This window comes from Euwallacea fornicatus, chromosome 10, assembly GCF_040115645.1.
Source record: "Euwallacea fornicatus isolate EFF26 chromosome 10, ASM4011564v1, whole genome shotgun sequence".
Classification (NCBI taxonomy): Eukaryota; Metazoa; Arthropoda; class Insecta; order Coleoptera; family Curculionidae; genus Euwallacea; species Euwallacea fornicatus.
Window position 1 is genome coordinate 4621996 of NC_089550.1, and position 18159 is coordinate 4640154.

General features: G+C 34.1%; 4 protein-coding genes, 1 long non-coding RNA gene and 1 other non-coding gene across 8 annotated transcripts; 4 read left to right on the forward strand and 2 right to left on the reverse strand.

The window, feature by feature from the left end:
- The first annotated feature begins 621 nt into the window (after positions 1-621).
- Positions 622-2824, forward strand: LOC136341646 (uncharacterized). The gene is made up of 6 exons (XR_010732525.1): positions 622-1108; positions 1296-1357; positions 1604-1652; positions 1912-1961; positions 2182-2237; positions 2533-2824. It is a non-coding gene; the product is annotated as an uncharacterized lncRNA (long non-coding RNA).
- LOC136341744 (small nucleolar RNA snoR639/H1) lies at positions 2280-2413 on the forward strand. Its single transcript, XR_010732541.1, has one exon. It is a non-coding gene; the product is annotated as a small nucleolar RNA snoR639/H1 (small nucleolar RNA).
- A 359-nt stretch (positions 2825-3183) lies between the features above and the next one.
- Positions 3184-5220, reverse strand: LOC136341644 (protein PRRC1-like). 2 transcript variants are annotated; one of them, XM_066286844.1, is made up of 8 exons: positions 5116-5220; positions 4807-4924; positions 4484-4745; positions 4162-4379; positions 4010-4112; positions 3804-3956; positions 3594-3747; positions 3184-3540 (listed from the first exon to the last, which is right to left on the reverse strand). In XM_066286844.1, exons 2-8 carry the CDS (start codon positions 4889-4891, stop codon positions 3421-3423), a joined length of 1095 nt encoding a protein of 364 aa, XP_066142941.1. In that variant the 5' UTR covers positions 4892-4924; positions 5116-5220; the 3' UTR covers positions 3184-3420. The 2 variants fall into 2 exon arrangements, with proteins under 2 accessions (XP_066142941.1, XP_066142940.1); XM_066286843.1 differs by lacking the exon at positions 5116-5220 and having other exon boundaries at positions 4807-5105.
- A 122-nt stretch (positions 5221-5342) lies between these two features.
- Pabp2 lies at positions 5343-6728 on the forward strand. The gene is made up of 5 exons (XM_066286845.1): positions 5343-5488; positions 5869-6121; positions 6179-6441; positions 6497-6639; positions 6692-6728. The coding sequence occupies exons 2-5, from the start codon at positions 5872-5874 to the stop codon at positions 6723-6725; spliced, it is 690 nt and encodes a 229-aa protein (XP_066142942.1). The 5' UTR covers positions 5343-5488; positions 5869-5871; the 3' UTR covers positions 6726-6728.
- A 1071-nt stretch (positions 6729-7799) lies between these two features.
- Positions 7800-12928, reverse strand: Snx1 (sorting nexin 1). Of its 2 annotated transcripts, XM_066286649.1 has the most exons (10): positions 12775-12928; positions 12583-12695; positions 10688-10831; positions 10330-10576; positions 10100-10261; positions 9924-10045; positions 9664-9870; positions 9374-9610; positions 9092-9244; positions 7800-9037 (listed from the first exon to the last, which is right to left on the reverse strand). In XM_066286649.1, exons 2-10 carry the CDS (start codon positions 12682-12684, stop codon positions 8987-8989), a joined length of 1425 nt encoding a protein of 474 aa, XP_066142746.1. In that variant the 5' UTR covers positions 12685-12695; positions 12775-12928; the 3' UTR covers positions 7800-8986. The 2 variants fall into 2 exon arrangements, with proteins under 2 accessions (XP_066142746.1, XP_066142747.1); XM_066286650.1 differs by lacking the exon at positions 12583-12695 and having other exon boundaries at positions 12775-12916.
- Positions 12929-13519: 591 nt separating this feature from the next.
- casp (Fas associated factor casp) lies at positions 13520-17974 on the forward strand. Its single transcript, XM_066286330.1, has 12 exons — positions 13520-13684; positions 13819-13887; positions 14977-15325; positions 15436-15616; positions 15676-15888; positions 15961-16148; positions 16265-16410; positions 16468-16774; positions 16830-16992; positions 17128-17359; positions 17433-17510; positions 17560-17974. Exons 1-12 carry the CDS (start codon positions 13646-13648, stop codon positions 17638-17640), a joined length of 2046 nt encoding a protein of 681 aa, XP_066142427.1. The 5' UTR covers positions 13520-13645; the 3' UTR covers positions 17641-17974.
- Positions 17975-18159: the final 185 nt, after the last annotated feature.

The following is an 18159-nucleotide window of genomic DNA, read 5'->3' on the forward strand; positions in this document are numbered from 1 at the left end:
AGTTGGGTTGAGAGCAATAGTAAAATCCTTAGGTTAGTATTCAAATTTTATTTTATAAAATATGATTGATATTGATGCGAATTACCCCGCACTTTTAAGCCGGCCGTTTTCGGTATTAAAATGAAAAAGGTGTGCTCGTAGCGGGAACAGCAAAATCTTGACTTGTGTATGATGGCTTGGATTTTAGTCTAAGACCACCAAAGGATGTTTTGAAACATCTTTATTGCTTAAAATTGTATTTTTTTTAAATTAAAAAAAATCAGGTTTATTATGAGTTAGTTCTAAAGTAAATTAATCAATTTTCCTTTGTCATGAAAAATTTAGCCGATCTAAGTACTTTAATCTTGTTAAATTAAAGTGCAACTCTTACATATGTATAGAAATTCGTCTGAGGTTACTCACACCACTAAGTGGTCAAAATTTCATATCTGCATAATATGACAAAATAAAAGTTATATTATGATACTACTTTGTACGCCAATCTATGATTAGAGTAAAAGCATTTTTCGTTTGTGATTTAGGTCTAACACCAAAAACAAACCTTACCGCGACTTCTGGCAAATTCTTTCCGGATACCTGCTCGAATCTGGCACCGTATTCTTCAACGTTGTACAGGTAAGATATATTTAGGCAGTATTTAATTGCATAAAATTAAGCCATCCTTAGACAATGTCTTATGATAATTTAGTTCATAACGCGTTCGCAAGCGATGGCAGATCAAGTGTCTTTTAGTTTCGGTTTTAAAGTGGATCTACTTTTTAGCCAGAATAGGGGGACTTACAAAATTTTACTTAATTCGTAATTAAGTCATAACATTGCAAAAAATTTACTCAGCGACTTTACGCATGTGTTTTAAATTGCATGTAAAAGTTTTATTATCACCATCTCGAGAGGATCTTGAATCACATACGCGGTAACAAAGTAACTTACAATGACATAAATATATTGTTTCGCTGAAGAGAATTGTATAATAAATTATTACACAACTTGTTTACTCTCTTTCATATAATAAATATTACATTTTTACTTCTGGGAATTTTCATTGCCTTTATTTACCAGGTGGGGCTTTATGGGCAACGAAGACGTTATTCTGGGAAGACTTCTGAAGGCAAGTAAAATAATTAAACGTCCAAAGGCTTTTGTTAAATTTTGGAGTATTAAAAATGATGATTACCTTTACTCTAGAGAAACTGTGATAGTAGTAATAAGCTCAACAGGCCTGAAGACAAATTTTTAATAATCTATTTGGGATTGTCTAGTTTATCTCGTAAATATTTTCGTTTTTGTTTTTGCAGATGGATTTATTAATTTGGGCTGTGCAGCTAGATAGGCGACTATTTCGATTGGATGCATAGAGGTATTTTGTAATTTACACTCATTAAATTTTGAAATATTTACCCATGTTCATTAGATACAGTATAATCTTTCACTATTCTCAAATTGCCCGTATTTTCTTAAATATAATTAACTCCGCATGATGATATTACTACACTAGAATAACCATGATAGTTGTATTTAAGCTCAACAGGCCTGAAGTTTTCAAATTTGTTTAGTATCTCAAAATAGTCTAACTTTGATGAATATAATATTCTATTTTTTGCAGTCAACCGAAGAATTCCTGATCATTGTGATATTACGTTCGAAATATCTAGGTAGGTATAATAATATAAGTATTACGTGTTTATATAGCTATTACTTTTATTTCTCGTGTTGCCGGTATTATCCCATGCAAAATTGAGATAATTATCCTTGATTGTGCTCAACAATGCTGGCAAAGTGTAATCTCGTTTATCCTCCAGTTTGTTAAGTTAATAATGTTCTGGGTTGGAAATGCGGGGGACAACTATCTTCTCATTCAAAATTATTGTAAAAGAATTATGTGTCGAAATCTAAAAAAATGTCTTATTACAGCTTATAGAAGCATCAAAGCCGGGACAAATGAACTGATAATGAATATCGAGGTACGTAATATTTGTTGCTTAATGCTTATATAACTGCAAATCGATTGAAAGCAGTATAAAAAAAAATTTTATTTACCGTGATGATAATTCTACAGTAGAAGAGATATATTACATATCGCTGTTTGTTAGCCAAAAGGATACTGATTGAAATTATTGTAGTTTTATCACAGTTTATCTGTTTAAAAGATCATGTTAAAGTTTGTTTTTGTTGGGTTTTCAGACGTTTCCACCACCTGTTTTGCTGTAAAAATGATACGCTGGGAGATAACAAATAAGGTTAGTATGTTTATTTTACTTCAATTGAAGTTCTTGCGCGTTACCCCACACTTTTAAGCCGGCCGTTTTCGGTATTAAAATGAAAAGGGTGTGCTCGTAGTGGGAACAGAAAAGTCTTAACTTGTGTATGGTGGCTTGGTTTCCAGTCTTTGACCACCAAAGGACGTTTTGAAACATTCTGATTGCTAAAAATAATTTTTTTCTGTAAAGAGAAAAGTTATATGTGTCACTGACACCCGAACGTATTTATTATAAAAGGGTCTAAGTTCTACTAATGTGTGAATTCTTCTTGCAGGTTTTTGAGTGGAAGAAGATAAACGGTAAGAATTATTTATACTTGTTTGAAGTATCACTTAATTTTACAGTTTATTTGTTTTAATGACAACCATGGTGTCAACCCAGACTGTTATAAGCAAAAAGAAAAACACATCATTCTACATGAAAGATTAAACTCCATTATGAAAAGTTAATATTGCTGGTTAGTTGCTTTTATTTCAGTCTTCCAAAATTACCTGGGTTCAAATTAATAGCATAATCTTTTACGTAATTATAAATCTTGAAGATAATAAATCATATTACCTAATATATGTATAAGTGTATTATTAAATAATTTCCTCTCGCAATATAAATCATTAATTATGCTGTCGGCAGTGTGCATCCCAACATAGGAACTTTAAGATTTGGGTTAGGTAAGGTAGGTAGGAAAATTGTTTCTGACCAAGAAATTTTACTTTCCATTTTACAACACGGAGCACTTTTGAGAGAATGAGCAGAAGTAATGTTCTCATCAAACATAGTCGTGCAACAGTAAACTATAACCTTTAAATGCAGAGAAGTATAACCTACAATGTCTTCTCATATTATGTAGGACCGAATATGACTAGTTCATGACCTATTGTACAAGCAAATTTATAGTGTAGGTAGTATATCTCATTAATACACGAACTTCTTAATCGTAATTTGTAATTATTAAACATCAATTTCTTATTTAACTATAAATCAATTTTAAGTATTTCTTTAAATTAAAAAAACATATGTACACATTGTAAACTATTTACAAATACAAGGAGTAAGGTGAGGGTAAGACAAAATGTACGTATTCAATATAGATGTTGAAATAAAATTTTCCATAAGTTAAGATTAGACAATACTGCTGAAAGCTTATAGGATATATGGATTTTTATCACTTTGTTTGTGATTGTGGTAAATGATCTTTATACAATTTAAATAGTACTTTTGCTGCTAAGAATACAGTGTCTCTCCTAGGTACACCAGACACTTCCTCTTGCCAACATGGAACTCCCTGTGTATAACGTATTACTGTTTATTAACGTAAACAAAATAAATGGAATTTACCTTTAGATACTCTGATAACTTTTGTTCAACATCAATATCTGCTACTTCTTTATCTACAAACTTCTCTACAGGGACTGGGATTGCTTGAGAAAAAGTGTGAATTTGCATACTGAGATCCTTATCTTTAAGCAAAAGTAGACTGACATCAAACCAACTAAAAATCTTTAATGTGCAACCTTCCAAAGAGGAAATATTTGAAAACAGACAAACCTATTTCCTTCTTTCAATAAAATGCTTTCCACAGCTATAGTGGGGGTTTTTTTGAATTTAAAGGAATAATCTATCCTTTCTTCTGCCAGCACTAAACCTGATTCAATTCCAATTGTTTGTGATTTTTGTGGCACTGTCGATAATTTAATACCACTAAAAACAGGTGCTTATCAAATGTGTAGGTAAATCAATATGAACTCTATTACTTAACCCATGCTTTTCCAAACACTGAATGTGCAGCCTCTCTAATGCCACTCACTATATCTTCCTCATCTGTGGCCACAGTAATTTCCAAATCACCTCCCGAATCTAAAATTGACTTATTAACCATACATTTCTTCAAAATCCTTTAACATACAAATATATTCACTCATTTGAGGATCCAAAGTGGTTATAATTGAGTCCACAGAACTCTTTGCCTTTTCAACCATCTTGGTTACAACTTGACTTGAAAGAGCCCCTCTAACAAGCCCCAAGAAACTACTTGATGCCACCGGTTCCCCTTCAAGTGGTTGTGCAGGTTTAAGTTGTGTTGTTGCGACTTGAGGAACTCCTTTACTTGGAGGTATTGCAGCACTGGGAGATTAGTAATTAACAACTTTTGGTTGGAACTTAGGAGAATGTTGTGTAATAATGTTTGTTGTTGTTTGTGAGTTACTATAGACAATTCATATATTTACCTAAATTGAGTAGTTGGAAATTGGTTAATAATAATAGGGGCAGCTGTGACAACTGCAGTATTTGTATTTAAGGTAACTTGCTGTGGTTCTGTTGTAGTTATAGGGGCAGGTTTGGTTTCCCCACTGCTTGATGAGGAGGTCCACAATGTAAAGTCTGGAATTGAAGAAGGTGGGCCAACATTGGAAAGCAAGTTTCCTGTGGATAAACTTAAACTGCCGGGGGATGTTACAGAATATGGAGATGAAACACTGCTCAAAGTGCCTACGGAAGTTTGGCAGATTGTAGATGACCTAATTTTGGGTTGCAATACAAGAAGTCTTACCACTTTTGTCGCCATTGTTCGCTTGTTCTATGGCCTTTTTGTCGACAATTTCGAAAGAAGTACTGTTGGAATCCTCTTTATCCATTGTTAGTGTGTCCTCTTGCTTTATGCACTGCACCTTTGGTGGGTTTAGTTTATTGAATAGAAATTATTAAATTTTTGCCAATTTTTACACAACGTAAACAAAAACATACGTCAAAAGGCATATTACATTTGACATTGTTTTACATATAGTGACTGCCCTCTACTAAGTAAACATTGTAATGATGTTGTAGACAACTTAATTAATAGTACTACAGCAATAGTTACCTGAGTTACTTTAATGGAAATTAATGGAAAACAATTTCTATAGAATTCATGCAATTGATTAGCAATTTGTCTTTATTTCTACGTGAGCCCAATTGAGTGTGGCAATCTGACCGACTTGTTTAACTGTTCTTATTAGACGGAGATAGAAGTAGAATAGACGCCATCTATTAATTTTAATCAGAACTATATGCGAAAGAAAAATGCTGACTGAAGCTTGATTTTATTGGAACATCGACAACATTCTTACTCTCACATGTTTAGTCGCGTTCAGCCATTTTGTTTTGTTTGGTGTAGAGAAAAGCGTGTTGGACGCCGGTAATTTAATTATTAAAAATAAAAGTAAATTAAAGTTTTTAGTTTCATCAGTGATTCCGTAAGTATTGTCCAGTTTGTTTAATAGCTAGATAAGTTCTTCATGTTTCTTTATAATGTGGGACTACCCAATAACCAGATGTCATTTCGTAACTGGGAGGGCTAGGGAAGTTTAGCGTCCCCTGAGTACTAAGTCCTGAGCATTCATTCAACGTTCTGTTTCACATTTAAGTTAAGGCAGTGGTTATGATTTTTGTATTGAATATGTGAAGGCTGTAAAAATCAACTCTAATGTCTCCTTGACAGCAGGGAACATCCCCATTTCATTTTGATAAGGCCAAATTATTAATGAGCTCTTCCCTTCTAATTCACCCATTTTCTTTGGGGACATGCAAAAAACATTAACATAAAATATAGGATCCTGATTTTACTTCTTTGCAGAAAATGACAGACAATGATGGTAATCCTTTAAGCGGGGTAGAGGATGATCAGTTAGATTCTTTCGATGAGACAAATGGAATCCCAGATGAATCCATTTTAAATGACACAGATGGAGATGGAAATGCAGCAGATGATCCTGAATTGGAAGCTATTAAGGCCAGGGTTAGAGAAATGGAGGAGGAGGCTGAAAAGTTAAAACAGTTACAAAGCGAAGTGGATAAGCAGATGAACATGGGAAGTCCACCAGGTTTAAGTATGTTTGAATTAATTTGAAATAAAGAATTTGATAAAGAATAGTTTTCATTTACAGCGAGCCCTTTGAACATGTCCATTGAAGAGAAAATGGAGGTTGATAACAGGAGTATATATGTTGGGAACGTGGATTATGGATCAACAGCTGAAGAGTTGGAGCAGCATTTTCATGGATGCGGTTCAATAAATCGAGTTACAATTTTATGTAACAAATTTGATGGGCATCCTAAAGGATTTGCCTACATTGAATTTAGTGATAGGGATTCTGTTCAAACGGCTATGGCCATGGATGATTCACTATTCAGAGGACGGCCCATTAAGGTTTTAATTTAACTAAGAGAAATTCTAGTTAATGCATTGTGATTTTATTATTCAGGTAATGCCTAAGAGAACAAACAGACCGGGAATATCGTCGACAAATAGGCCACCAAGGGGCCGAGGAACCGGCGGATTTAGGAGCAGCAGAGGCATGGGTAGGGGAGGATTCTACCCAGGCTACAGACCAATGCGTCGGCCCAGGTTAGTTTTCATGCATAAAAAAAAAATTTGTTAAATTTTGCTATTGTTTCAGGGCATATCGTCGAGGTTTCTATGCACCATACTGATAGGTAAGACAAATACCCAACTCATATTTTTTAGCGTCTCATTATTTTTGAGTTTCACTAATTTCTCAGAAAAAAAAAGTCGGCAAAGCAAAAGGAATTTTTAACGAGAAAAAAATGACCAGCAAAAAAAAAGAAAAAAATGACCACCAAAAAATTATGAAAAAAAAGTCGAAGAAGAAAAAAAATTGCATTAGCTATATCTCGATTTCAATTACAATTCATTTGTTAGACATAAGTTCGTGTGAGAATGAACGTTTGAGCGATTTGGTGCTATGGAGCCATGGCTCCATAGGTGAGTAATTATTATTCTTAATTCTATCTTTCAAGGTAGGTTGCAAGTCTTCAGATTTGTAAAAGTTCCATTTTTTTAATTACAAGTGATTAAAGGTGTATAGTATTTGTGTATAATTAAAGGAAGAGGGAATGGCTAGAAAAATAAATGTATCTTTTTTTTTGTTAACCCTTGATCTTCCATAATGTGATGTCTGAGTCTAATGCAGCATAAATAGGTAGGCCCTATAACAATACACTAAGTTAAAAAAAAACTAAAACAAGCTAAATGGTGAGTATTTCATTCCCCCTTCTCCCAAAAAACCTATCAAGCAAAAATACATCATAAAATATGGCCAAGAAGGTAAGAAACATAGTATTTTTACATTTTCTATTATCGTTACTGGCATAGAACTCTTTGTAACAATATATATACATAAAAAGTAAAAAAGCAGGGATAATAAAAGTTGGCACCCAAATTTAAATAGTCTTTTTTAACAACTTTTTATGAGAAATTCCGTGTCTGAAGGCCATCTTACGATCTTCGGCGTGTAATAAAAATATTAAAAGCGAATTCTGTTACCTTGGGTACTATGCCTTGAGAATTTCCCAGTAAAATGGCCAAAATTCATAGATTATCGCTGTTAACGTTCCCAAAGTGCTGAGAAAGTCTATTCTTAGAGTTCTATTCGATCAATTTTGACATCTTTTAAATACGAAATTGTCTTACCCGAATTTGAAGAATTTAAGGTCCTTATGCGTCCTGGTTTGTTGAGGAGAGTTTAAACTAAATAAAACTCATAATGATTTACATAATATTTTTAATTACAGGAAAATATAGATAATTTAAAATAAAGAATACAATAATAATGACCCTATAATAGATTATAATTAAAGTATCTATGAGAAGTTCCACGTAAAGCTTACGTAAAACGATATGAAAGCCAATTTTTGTTTCATTTGTACATTGTTCTGTCTTAATAACAAGTATCTTGACCAATTTTATATTTTGGTCTTAATCTGCACATAAATCTAATGTAAAAAATGTCTATGTTTAGAAACTTTCTGAAGGTTAATAATGGCATATTAATACGTAATTAGTTTTGCGAAAACCGCATTAATATGCCGATTTCTTTCATACGCATTAATCTGGGACGACACACTTTGGCAAAAGGGTAAATCACAAAGCTTTTACGTTGATATTTATCAATTACACAGGTTGCTGGTTTTTCTGTAGCAGAATCTTAACCACTTAAAAATTGTGCCCGTTTGCTATATAATTTAGAATCAAAAATCGCTTCGTTAGTGAAATCCAGTTTTCCATTGTATAGTTTATTTCGTAAATTGATCCTATCGTTAGGTGTAGTAGTGTGATTAAGTTTTGCTACAGTAATCCGGGAAAACCTATATTGTGCATTCTTAAATGCATCCTTATAATAGATTTATAGCTGTATACAGCTCCAACGAAAGTGCAGGTATTTATAAGTGTTTTTTCTAAAGCCGGGTTTACAGATTGGCATACATGGTCCAAATTGAAAACACGTAGCTTCGAAATACTTAACATGAAATATTTAATATGTAACCACAAGGAATTGTGTAAACAAACAAGACAAGATTAACCAGCACAATATCACCTATATAAATTGCACTTTACAAAATGCTTGTGCTCTATTGTGCAAATCTATAAATCCAGCAAAATTTCGCTCAGTATTAACATTTAGAATAGATATATTTTACAATGCAATAGTTTGCTTGTTATTTGACAAGCAACTTCTTGAGGTGTTGTGTGAGGGTACTGATTGTTTATAATAATTAATGGTTTAAACTAATAGAAAACTATTACTGTTTTTGACAAAATTCAAGTTTAGGGAAAAATCTCAATTTACAATAAATACTAATCTTTCAAAGAAAACTGAAAAATGGTAGTTTCATATCTCGGGAAAACGCCAATAGGAATGTAAGTGTTGCTATTCCTTACATATGTCCTCCAGTCAGGCAATAGCTTTGGCCTCAGGCAAAAAGGCTTCCCAATATTTAACTAGCTGTGATCAGTTGTAATTTTCAATACAGAAATTTGATACTGATTAATAATTTACCTGAGCCTGGTGCTCCAAGTGATTTTCAAGGTATTTGATGAACATTACTTTGAAGTCTTGTATCCTACACCGTTCGAAGCGCTCCATTTCGTTTTTAATCATTTTCGATATTTTGTCGAAACTTTCTTGGCCACGTTCAACTTTGGATTCCCACTAAAATATAACATAATAACAAATTATTTAATTCCTAACGGTGTCCGCCAAAAAATACTTCTATGGTTCGGTTTTTACAAAAAAAACTACAATTTTCCATTTTTAGACGATATAAGAGAGAAACTTTACCTCGACAACCTCTGCACTGGCTTGATCCAACTTATCAGTACGATTCTGAAGCTCGTATTTCGCCTTTGCTTCTCTTTTCTTTGCCAACATTTGCTGCGAATGCTGCCAATGCTGAAACAACTTAGTCCGCTCATGGAACGCGTCTCTCACCGCCCCTAGTAGGCCTATGTAGTCTTTTAGTAGCTCACACAATATATAGAAATCTGTATTGGCTTGTTCTAAGTGCAAAGATTCCACCTATGATTAATTCAGTGTAGCAAAGTAATTTTTATTTGATTTGGAATATTTACTTTTTCTTCGGTGTCTGCAAGATGGGTAAGTGCTCTAGATAAAGAATTGTGATCTTCACAGGAGCTGAGCAAAGCTGCAGATCGCGAAACTCCGTTGGTTAAATTGGCCAATTCCTTTCTGTAAGTAACCATTGCTTCCACGTTACTATGCAACTTCCTGAGTTGAGTTTCTAGGCCTTCTATGTGAGTTAATTTTTCCTCAAACCACTAAAAACTCATGTTTAAGATACAACTGAAGGAGTTTCTAAATAAAAACTTACCGGATCAGTTTCATCCATTTTATATGTAATCTTATTAACAGTTTCGCCTACTTTATTAAATAATCGCATTACGCCTGCGCTACTCAATGCGGAGGTACTGGTAGCTTTGGGTAGTTCTATGTCTAAAAAGAGATTATTACAACTATTGTTTACAAGCAAATTGGGCAAATTCATACCAGATTCGAGAAATTCCCTAAAATCGGGATCCAAAATTAGAACTGGATGTTGAGCTGTTCGTCGTAAATATCGCTCCAGAGCCGATCGTCTCCTTTCTACGAAATCTCCACCGTTGTTCTGAGCATTTTCCGTGCTACTTCCCATTTTTATTTTAGTCATACCTGCACAATTAGCCAAATTTGCGTACGACAATAAACAAAATTCCTAATTAATTTAAAATCAAGCTCACCTATGACAGATTTCTCTGGAGCTGGCGGTATGATTCTGCCGACCTTCAAATACTTCTCAGTCAATTTGTCATGGAGACCCAGAAAGTCACTAAAGCGCCTAGTAACAGCGAACTCTCGCCGTTTGAAAACAGACATGTTAGTTCTGGTAGTGATCCTGTAAGCGACATAAGCTGCCATTCCTTCTCCCACTTTCTGGGATTCACCTATGCTTATTTCGATGAAATCATCTCCACTTTGTATTTCGTCCTAAAGATGATGTATCTCTTATTTAAAAAATATTCTTACAACTGTTTTATTTGTTAGGGTTTCGAAAATATACTAGGGAATCGCTTTTTGCTATTAAGTTAAGGAACGTACCCTTTCAGCAAGATTTATTGGAGCTTCAGCGCGTATAGGGACGTTTTCTAAATCTTTCCTTGGATCTGGACATTTCAATTTTGAAATATCCACCGGCTCCGTAGTGCCATTGGTTATTTTCGCCACACTTTCATCCATCGATTCCTAGGACATCATTAAAATACCATTTTAATCTTTTATACCTGTCAAATTAAGTATGATCAATACTTGAGCGGCTAGTTAAGTTATTGTGGCGAGTTACTAAGACAAAAATCAGTGCGCAAAACTAAGTTATGCAAAAGGGAGTCACAATTTAAAGTTGAAGATGCTCTTTGCTAATGAGAATGCTCATAATATATATAACATTAAAACATTCAATAAAATTCGTTTAACATGAACACATCTAATACGAGATCACTGTTATAATGTCCAATTTATAAAGTCCCGTCAAATACATTAGAAATGCAGTGGACTCGATAATGAGTGGTCATTTATTTACCTTACCTTACCTATTACGAGTAAATTTACCTGTCTCTTAAGTTTTGGCATTAAGTAAGTTGTATTGTATTTCTAATAGCTTCTAAAATTCGAAGACTGACATTAATGCAATTTTTAACCTGAAATGTTTCTCCTATCTCTGATTTGGTATGGTTCAATTAAGATGGATCATGGGAAGAATGAACAAAGCTTTAGACAAATAATTCATGCAAGTAGCTATAAATAAACAGAAGAAAAGTGGGCTGATACAATGCTTGATGTATTTTTTAATCCTTCACAAATGTCACATAAATGAGAGTTATAAATCAACAAATGAGGTAACAGGCTAGGTAAACTTAACTTTTAAAAAAATCCTGATTTTGTTAGTTATACAGGGGGAATTTTAAATAGGGGTTTTCCTTTTAAGATGACAGACCTCAAAAAACTAAGCAAAATCTTTAACACAAGATATACCAAAAATGAATCAATTCACTAACCAGAGATTTCTATTTTTCAAATATTAATAACATGCCTCTTTGGACCAGAAACAACTTTAAAAAATTTTGGATACTTTTCCAGAATCTTTCACCTCTGTGACACATTTTAATTAGAAGTAATAGACAGATAGTTTATGAGCCAATGATTACATTAGTTCATAAGACACAATTTTAAATTATTAATTAATAATATTAAAGTTAAAATGATATGAAAATGCATAATTCTTGGCTTGGTTCTTGACATTATTGTGTGAATCCTGGTTGAAATAAACTAAGTTGTGTGACTAGAACTAAATTTGATTACTGTGTAGCATCTACACTACCCTTAAGTATAAGAGATATTTAACTGATTTTTCCAAAACTCTTTATGTTAACATTTTAGCATAAACACTTTATTTCACACCTTTCAGTGAGATGTGAGAAATAAAAATGATATATAAAAGGCACGAAGGCACAATTACCATTTTAAGCCTAGTGGTACAATAAAATTTCATGAAATATAGGAAATATTCATGTAACATTAGGTCTCCAGTAATGATACTTGACATTGGTATTGCTAGCACTTAAATGTGGCAATTGAACTAAATTTAAGCAAATATAGCACAACATTGTCCACTAAAGCAACACATGTCAATTTTGCTCTGAAACATTTCAAGTATGTGTTCATTATGCATCTCTCTTTGCTAAAGATCTCCTCATCTATAAGTTTTATTATAAGCTTATTTACCTACATGCTTATATAGCTATTTACTTCTGAATACAAATTAAATTAATCTCTTCTGCTAATTACTGCTTTGTTGGAGTTAATTCATTGGTATCATCAGTATTAACCGAATAGTATATTTTATGTTTAAGATTAAGGAACTTTTTGTTTACTAATGTAATGATTATGAGGGTAAATATAAGGCTAAATGGTGGATGAGTAATCATTAAAATCTTTACCTGTCTTGCCGATATAAACAAATCGCTATCTAAATTGTCCACCCCTGAAATATTAACGTTCTCAAACAGAGGGGGTGGATCGACTTTGCCTTCCTCTGCCATGTTCTGTACTCCTGGAAGCCAATACATTGGATTTCCACAAGTACATTACGCGAAAATGAGCTGAATAAAATAATTCTATCCTTTACCTACCCCAAGAACTGTTTTTTCGCTTGTAGAGGGTTGTTTTCTCCTCTTAGCCGCCTCCAAAAGCTCAAAGCAAGACGGAAAAGTATATTTTTAACAATTTTAAAAAAATTGATGACAGAGACAAAACAAAATGACTGGATTGAAATGACAAAAGGAAGACGAAACATAATTGATATTGACAAATAGTGATTGCTGACAATTTCCTCAAGGGGGTTTCGAATTTGAGTTCAACATTATTACGTACATTAACCACATCGGATCATGTTACGACTTCTTTCATTGGGTTATGATTATGAAACTGGAAGTTGTCAGGTAGTACCATTATCGGATCAGGAAATATACCATGAAAAAATATTTGACCTAAATTGTGGACAATCATAAATTATTTATAGTGTGATAATATGGAATCTTCGGCTAGTGTCTGGTACATGTTCCAGAAAATTCCACTGTTGGAACCAATTTGTATGGTTACTAGCCCACGATGTTTAATAGCCAAGAAACTAAAACAATCATGGGAGGATTAAAAAACAAGAAATCAAAGGTCCAATGAGCTACTCCAACTTCGTTTCCAACGTTCCTCGCGCAAAGCTTTATCAATGTTGGATATAAACAATTTTCACTTATATTTTTAATTTTTTTGTAAAAATCCCGCATCTCTATCGGTCGCTACTCCTTTCTATTACTTCTCATCACTTGAACTTTGACTTTGACAAAGAATTCTCAATCAATAATGACAGATGACACTACAAACGAGAAATCGAGTAAGAACTGGGAAAATAAAATAATCTCACAAGGATCCAGTCGGTGAATATTTTCGTGCACGTTACAATTAAGTTTGTATTTTTAAAAATTTCATTTGAATGTAAGCTTAATCATGTCTGAAAACAGAGAAGAGATATTAGCCGATTTTCAGGTAATTAATTCCAAGCAAGCTCCATTTAACTTTTCTTTTAAATTTGCCCTTTATGGGCCACTCTTTGGAGTGTCTACATGAAGTCCAGGAACAATGACAATCACAATTTCCAACTAATTTCTTTGCTTCTCTAGGCTTGTACTGGGGTAGAAGATGTTGCAGAGGCAATTTACCATCTAGATGAGACCAATTGGGACCTTTTGGTAATGTTTTTTGGCTTGTTTTTTCATGTTTTTTCTACAGACCTATTTTAGACTAATAGGTAATTGTTTATATTACATCTAACAAAGGTTTTAAATGGAGTGAGAAGCTACAAGTGTTAAATAAAGTGTTACAAAGAAAGCAACATTAGTGATTAGCAAATATATTCTTAACTTAAATTACTCAACTTCACATGAGTCTACCTGACATTTGTCTTAAAGATAATTAAGATTGTAATGGTGTATCTATCCAGTAGGACCTTGATAGAACCCATAATATAAATAAGAGTGACAATGTGTGTAAAGTAGATACACCATCACTTTCCCAGTGTAGTGATTCTTAAGTGGATCACAAGACACAATTTCTCAAATTTGGTTTTTGTTCTACAAATTTTGCTTTATTACATTTTTCCTGTTGTCTGTTGTGTTGCTGTTTTAACTGAAAATATAGGATTCAAGATGGTTTCATTGCATTTGTCAGTATTTTCAAACAAAACCACGTTAGTATTTAAACTCAATGGTCAAATATCTACTACAAAAAGGAGTCCTTTACAATGCTCACCAGCTTCTAGATGTTCAATTGTTTGAGAGGCTCCTTTCAGTTAAATTAATTTTAAATTTAATACTGTATGTAATAGTAAATGTAGATACAATAATGATTAGTGAGATAAAATTTTCGTTACAAATGACATATCCACCAAAATGTCAATAAATGCAAAATCTCAGTTTCATTTTATAAAAATAGATTAAAGACATGCTATAATGTTGCAACGTCTGATGATTCTAAAAATGATTTAATAGTGGAATATTTCAAACACGTGAGACTTTGGATAACTGGACCCTTTATAAATTTATGGGGCCTCAACAGTAACAATTGCAACAGCATGATGAAGAAAGAATTGTTAAAACTGATATTTTTGAGGCTCTGCACTAAACTTAAAAGAACAAATTTGCATGAGATGACTTATGCTTCCTATATTTTGATATTAAGTGCCTGTTCAACTGTTTTTTGTTTTTGTGCATTGCAGAAATTATTACGGTTAGATCGCTTAAAGTTTTAATTTAATTTTAATATAAAATACTCTTTCTCAGAGGGCTGTTAGCAGAGTAATGCCTCCAGACACCCAATCGTTCCACGCTCAAAACGATCCTGATGTTATGATAGTTGAAAACGACGTGGACATCCCTCCTTCGGCGTTCAAGCCGGTTTCCTCAGATAAATCTTTGAATCGCATTGGCCCAGTGGGTAACAATATTGGTCATCCACCGGCCAAACGACGTGAATTTTCCTCAAGTTCCACCCACGATATCGCCAATTATCCTTCAGCGTCCACCTCAAGCGGCCCTTCCGGCGCCTCGACTGGTCCCAAAATATTAACCTTCAACATTAAATACTTCGAAAGGGCTATAAAAATTATGCTGCCGGACAGCGCTAATCTGAGTAATTTTGGAGGATTGTGTTAACCCGGCCGTACACTAAATACACATTCGCAAATGTGTCTTTGGTGTACAGCCGGACTTGGGTGTGATTTATTTCGTTGCTTCTTGAAGGTGACTTAAAGCAGCGCATTCAAGCGGAAGTTAATGTGGCTGCCTGCAAGCAAAATTTATCCAGCTGGGCACGAATGCAGGGCTACGATAAGATACCTTTTTCCAGATTACAACTTCCGCAGGATAACGAATTGATTCTTACAGTTAAGGCGTTTACTGACAGTGTTACCTCTGATGATGAGTCAGTATTTTTCTCTAGATTTTAATCAATGTTGATTGCAATTTGTTTTATCGTTATAGGAATGAGGTGACGCAAAAGTTGAGCGGCATGTACACTCTCCACGTTAAATACGAAAATAAGACTTACGATTTGAAATATCAAGGCATCAAGACGATTTTGCAAGTCAAGACTGATGTTTATTCCTTGACTGACATACAGGTGCGCCATCAGACTTGGAACGGCTGGCCGCCTAATATAGACGATAACACCATGTTGGCTCTGTCTGGGATAAGGTAACTATGAGTCGGTCAATCTATCTCAGAAGTTCCGAAAGTTTGCCAAACTTTAAATCCTTTTCGGCGTAGTTATCCGGAGCATGAATTGACAATACGCAAAAATCTCCAAACGAAAGAGAGGGAGAAACGATCCATGCCACAGATTGTACACTTGGACAGCGATGATGATGAATTCGAAGACGCATCGGAAAATTTTAATGTCGACGATGATTACTTTGTGGATAACGAGAACTCAACTAGGAAACGGGAGCCTTTAAGTAAGAGATTCGAGCTTTATTTAGATTAAATATTAAATCTTTGATATACGAGGCTTCAAATGGGATTTAAGTTCTAACTAATCACAAACTGTATGTTAATAATTGTGTGCTTTTAGTTCCTGATAATATAGAGGATGAACTGGTAGGCACTGTAACATTCAATGAACGTTTCACTGTTCGATACGGACCAATACACCCACCCTTCTTTCAAGGAACTGTCGAGGACGCTCTTAAAGAAGCCTGCAATAGGCCAGCCAAAGACGTGAGGCCTTTGCGCAAACTTTCAATTACCCGAATCTTTCACATTGTAACTTTTCAGCGTAAAATCTTAGCCATTTATCTGCACCACGACGCAAGCGTCCTCACGAACGTCTTCTGCACTCAACTGCTGGGCTATGAAAGCATAATGCAAATTATCGAGAAAAATTTTGTGTTGTGGGGCTGGGATATTACGTTTGAAAGCAACAAACAAAAGTTCCTGACAGCGCTACAAAATGCCTTGGGGCTTGTTCAATTGGGGGCGTGGGCCCCTACTAGTCTAAAGAATATCCCGGTGGATAGGCTTCCTGTTATGGTTTTAATAATGAAAATCCGATCGGCCACTGAGATATTTAATGTTATTAATGGTAAGATTGAGTTTTGAAGTGCGATCCTAATGGAATTTTATTTCGTTTGTCACAGGAAATGTAGGAGTTAACGAATTACTGACAACGTTAATAGAAAGCGTTGATATATTCAGTGAGCGTCAGACGGTGGAAGCCAAAGAAGAAGCGGACAGAGCTGAACGAGAGTTGGTTAAATGGGAGCAAGATGAGGCATATAGGGCAAGCTTGGAAGCAGATCGGTAAGGAATCATGAATTATTCTCTAAAATTACTTTTACTATAATGAATATAATTAAATGATTTCATGACACTTAGGAAATTGAATGAACAAACATAATTGCTATCAATATTGATTTTATGATTGTTTACTTACAGGAAAAAAGAAGAAACTCGTCAAAGACAGGAAAAGGAGGAGCTAGAAGCGAGAAGACAGATAGAAAATGAAAAGGCTGAAACTGCTGCTCGCAAAGAGGCGATCAGGAAAGAAGTGGAGTCAAGGTTACCGCTTGAACCGCCATCGGGACAAGGGGAGCAAACAAAAATTCGTTTCAGGCTGCCTAAGGGGGAAAATGTAGAGAGACGGTTTACGGCAGATACTCCTCTAAGAGTAAGTGAGATCGTCTGGACTATAAAACCTTTTTTTTAGTTGTGAAAATTTATAGAACATTGTGTCGTTGCAGGTTTTGCTTGACTTTCTGGTAGTTCAAGGATATCCAAGAGAAGAATACAAGGTCATTTCCAGCTGGCCTAGACGAGATGTAAGGTACTAATTTTGCGTATTTTACATGTATTATTTTTCTTTTTTAGCTGACTGCGCTCGATGAACGGCAAACACTCAAAGAATTAAAGCTGTGTCCACAAGAAACTGTGATATTAGAGGAACGTTAAACTTGTCTTGGTCCCCGCCATTTTTTTCGGCGACATGTTCATAGCAGCATTTAATTCAGCTACAAATGTATAGTTAGATTAATATATTTTTAATTTAACGTAGTCTTACTCGAATTAATTATCATTAAGAGTCTTAAGTATACTTACATAATTTGATGTAGAAAGTGTGTTTTATTGCGAGTTTGTTCGATTCCATTTGCAGCGAATTATCGAGAGAAATAATTCCAGAAAGCATGTTTAATTAAGAAAAATGGGAGACAGTTCATCTTGTTTATTAGTTTTTTTTATGTTAATTGGTTGGCCTATTTTATTTCAATAAACAATTTATCAGTAATGAGTCCTTATGTGTAACATTTATTAGGAAATTGTAGTGCTCTATTAAATTTATTTCATCGAATGTTAATGGTAAAACAAGTTCATTAGGAAATTATATGCGCATTTGAAGCTATTATTTACATTAATTACAATATGTCACTTCGGAAACCTTCAATATAATAAGTAAAAGAAGGTTTCGGCGAA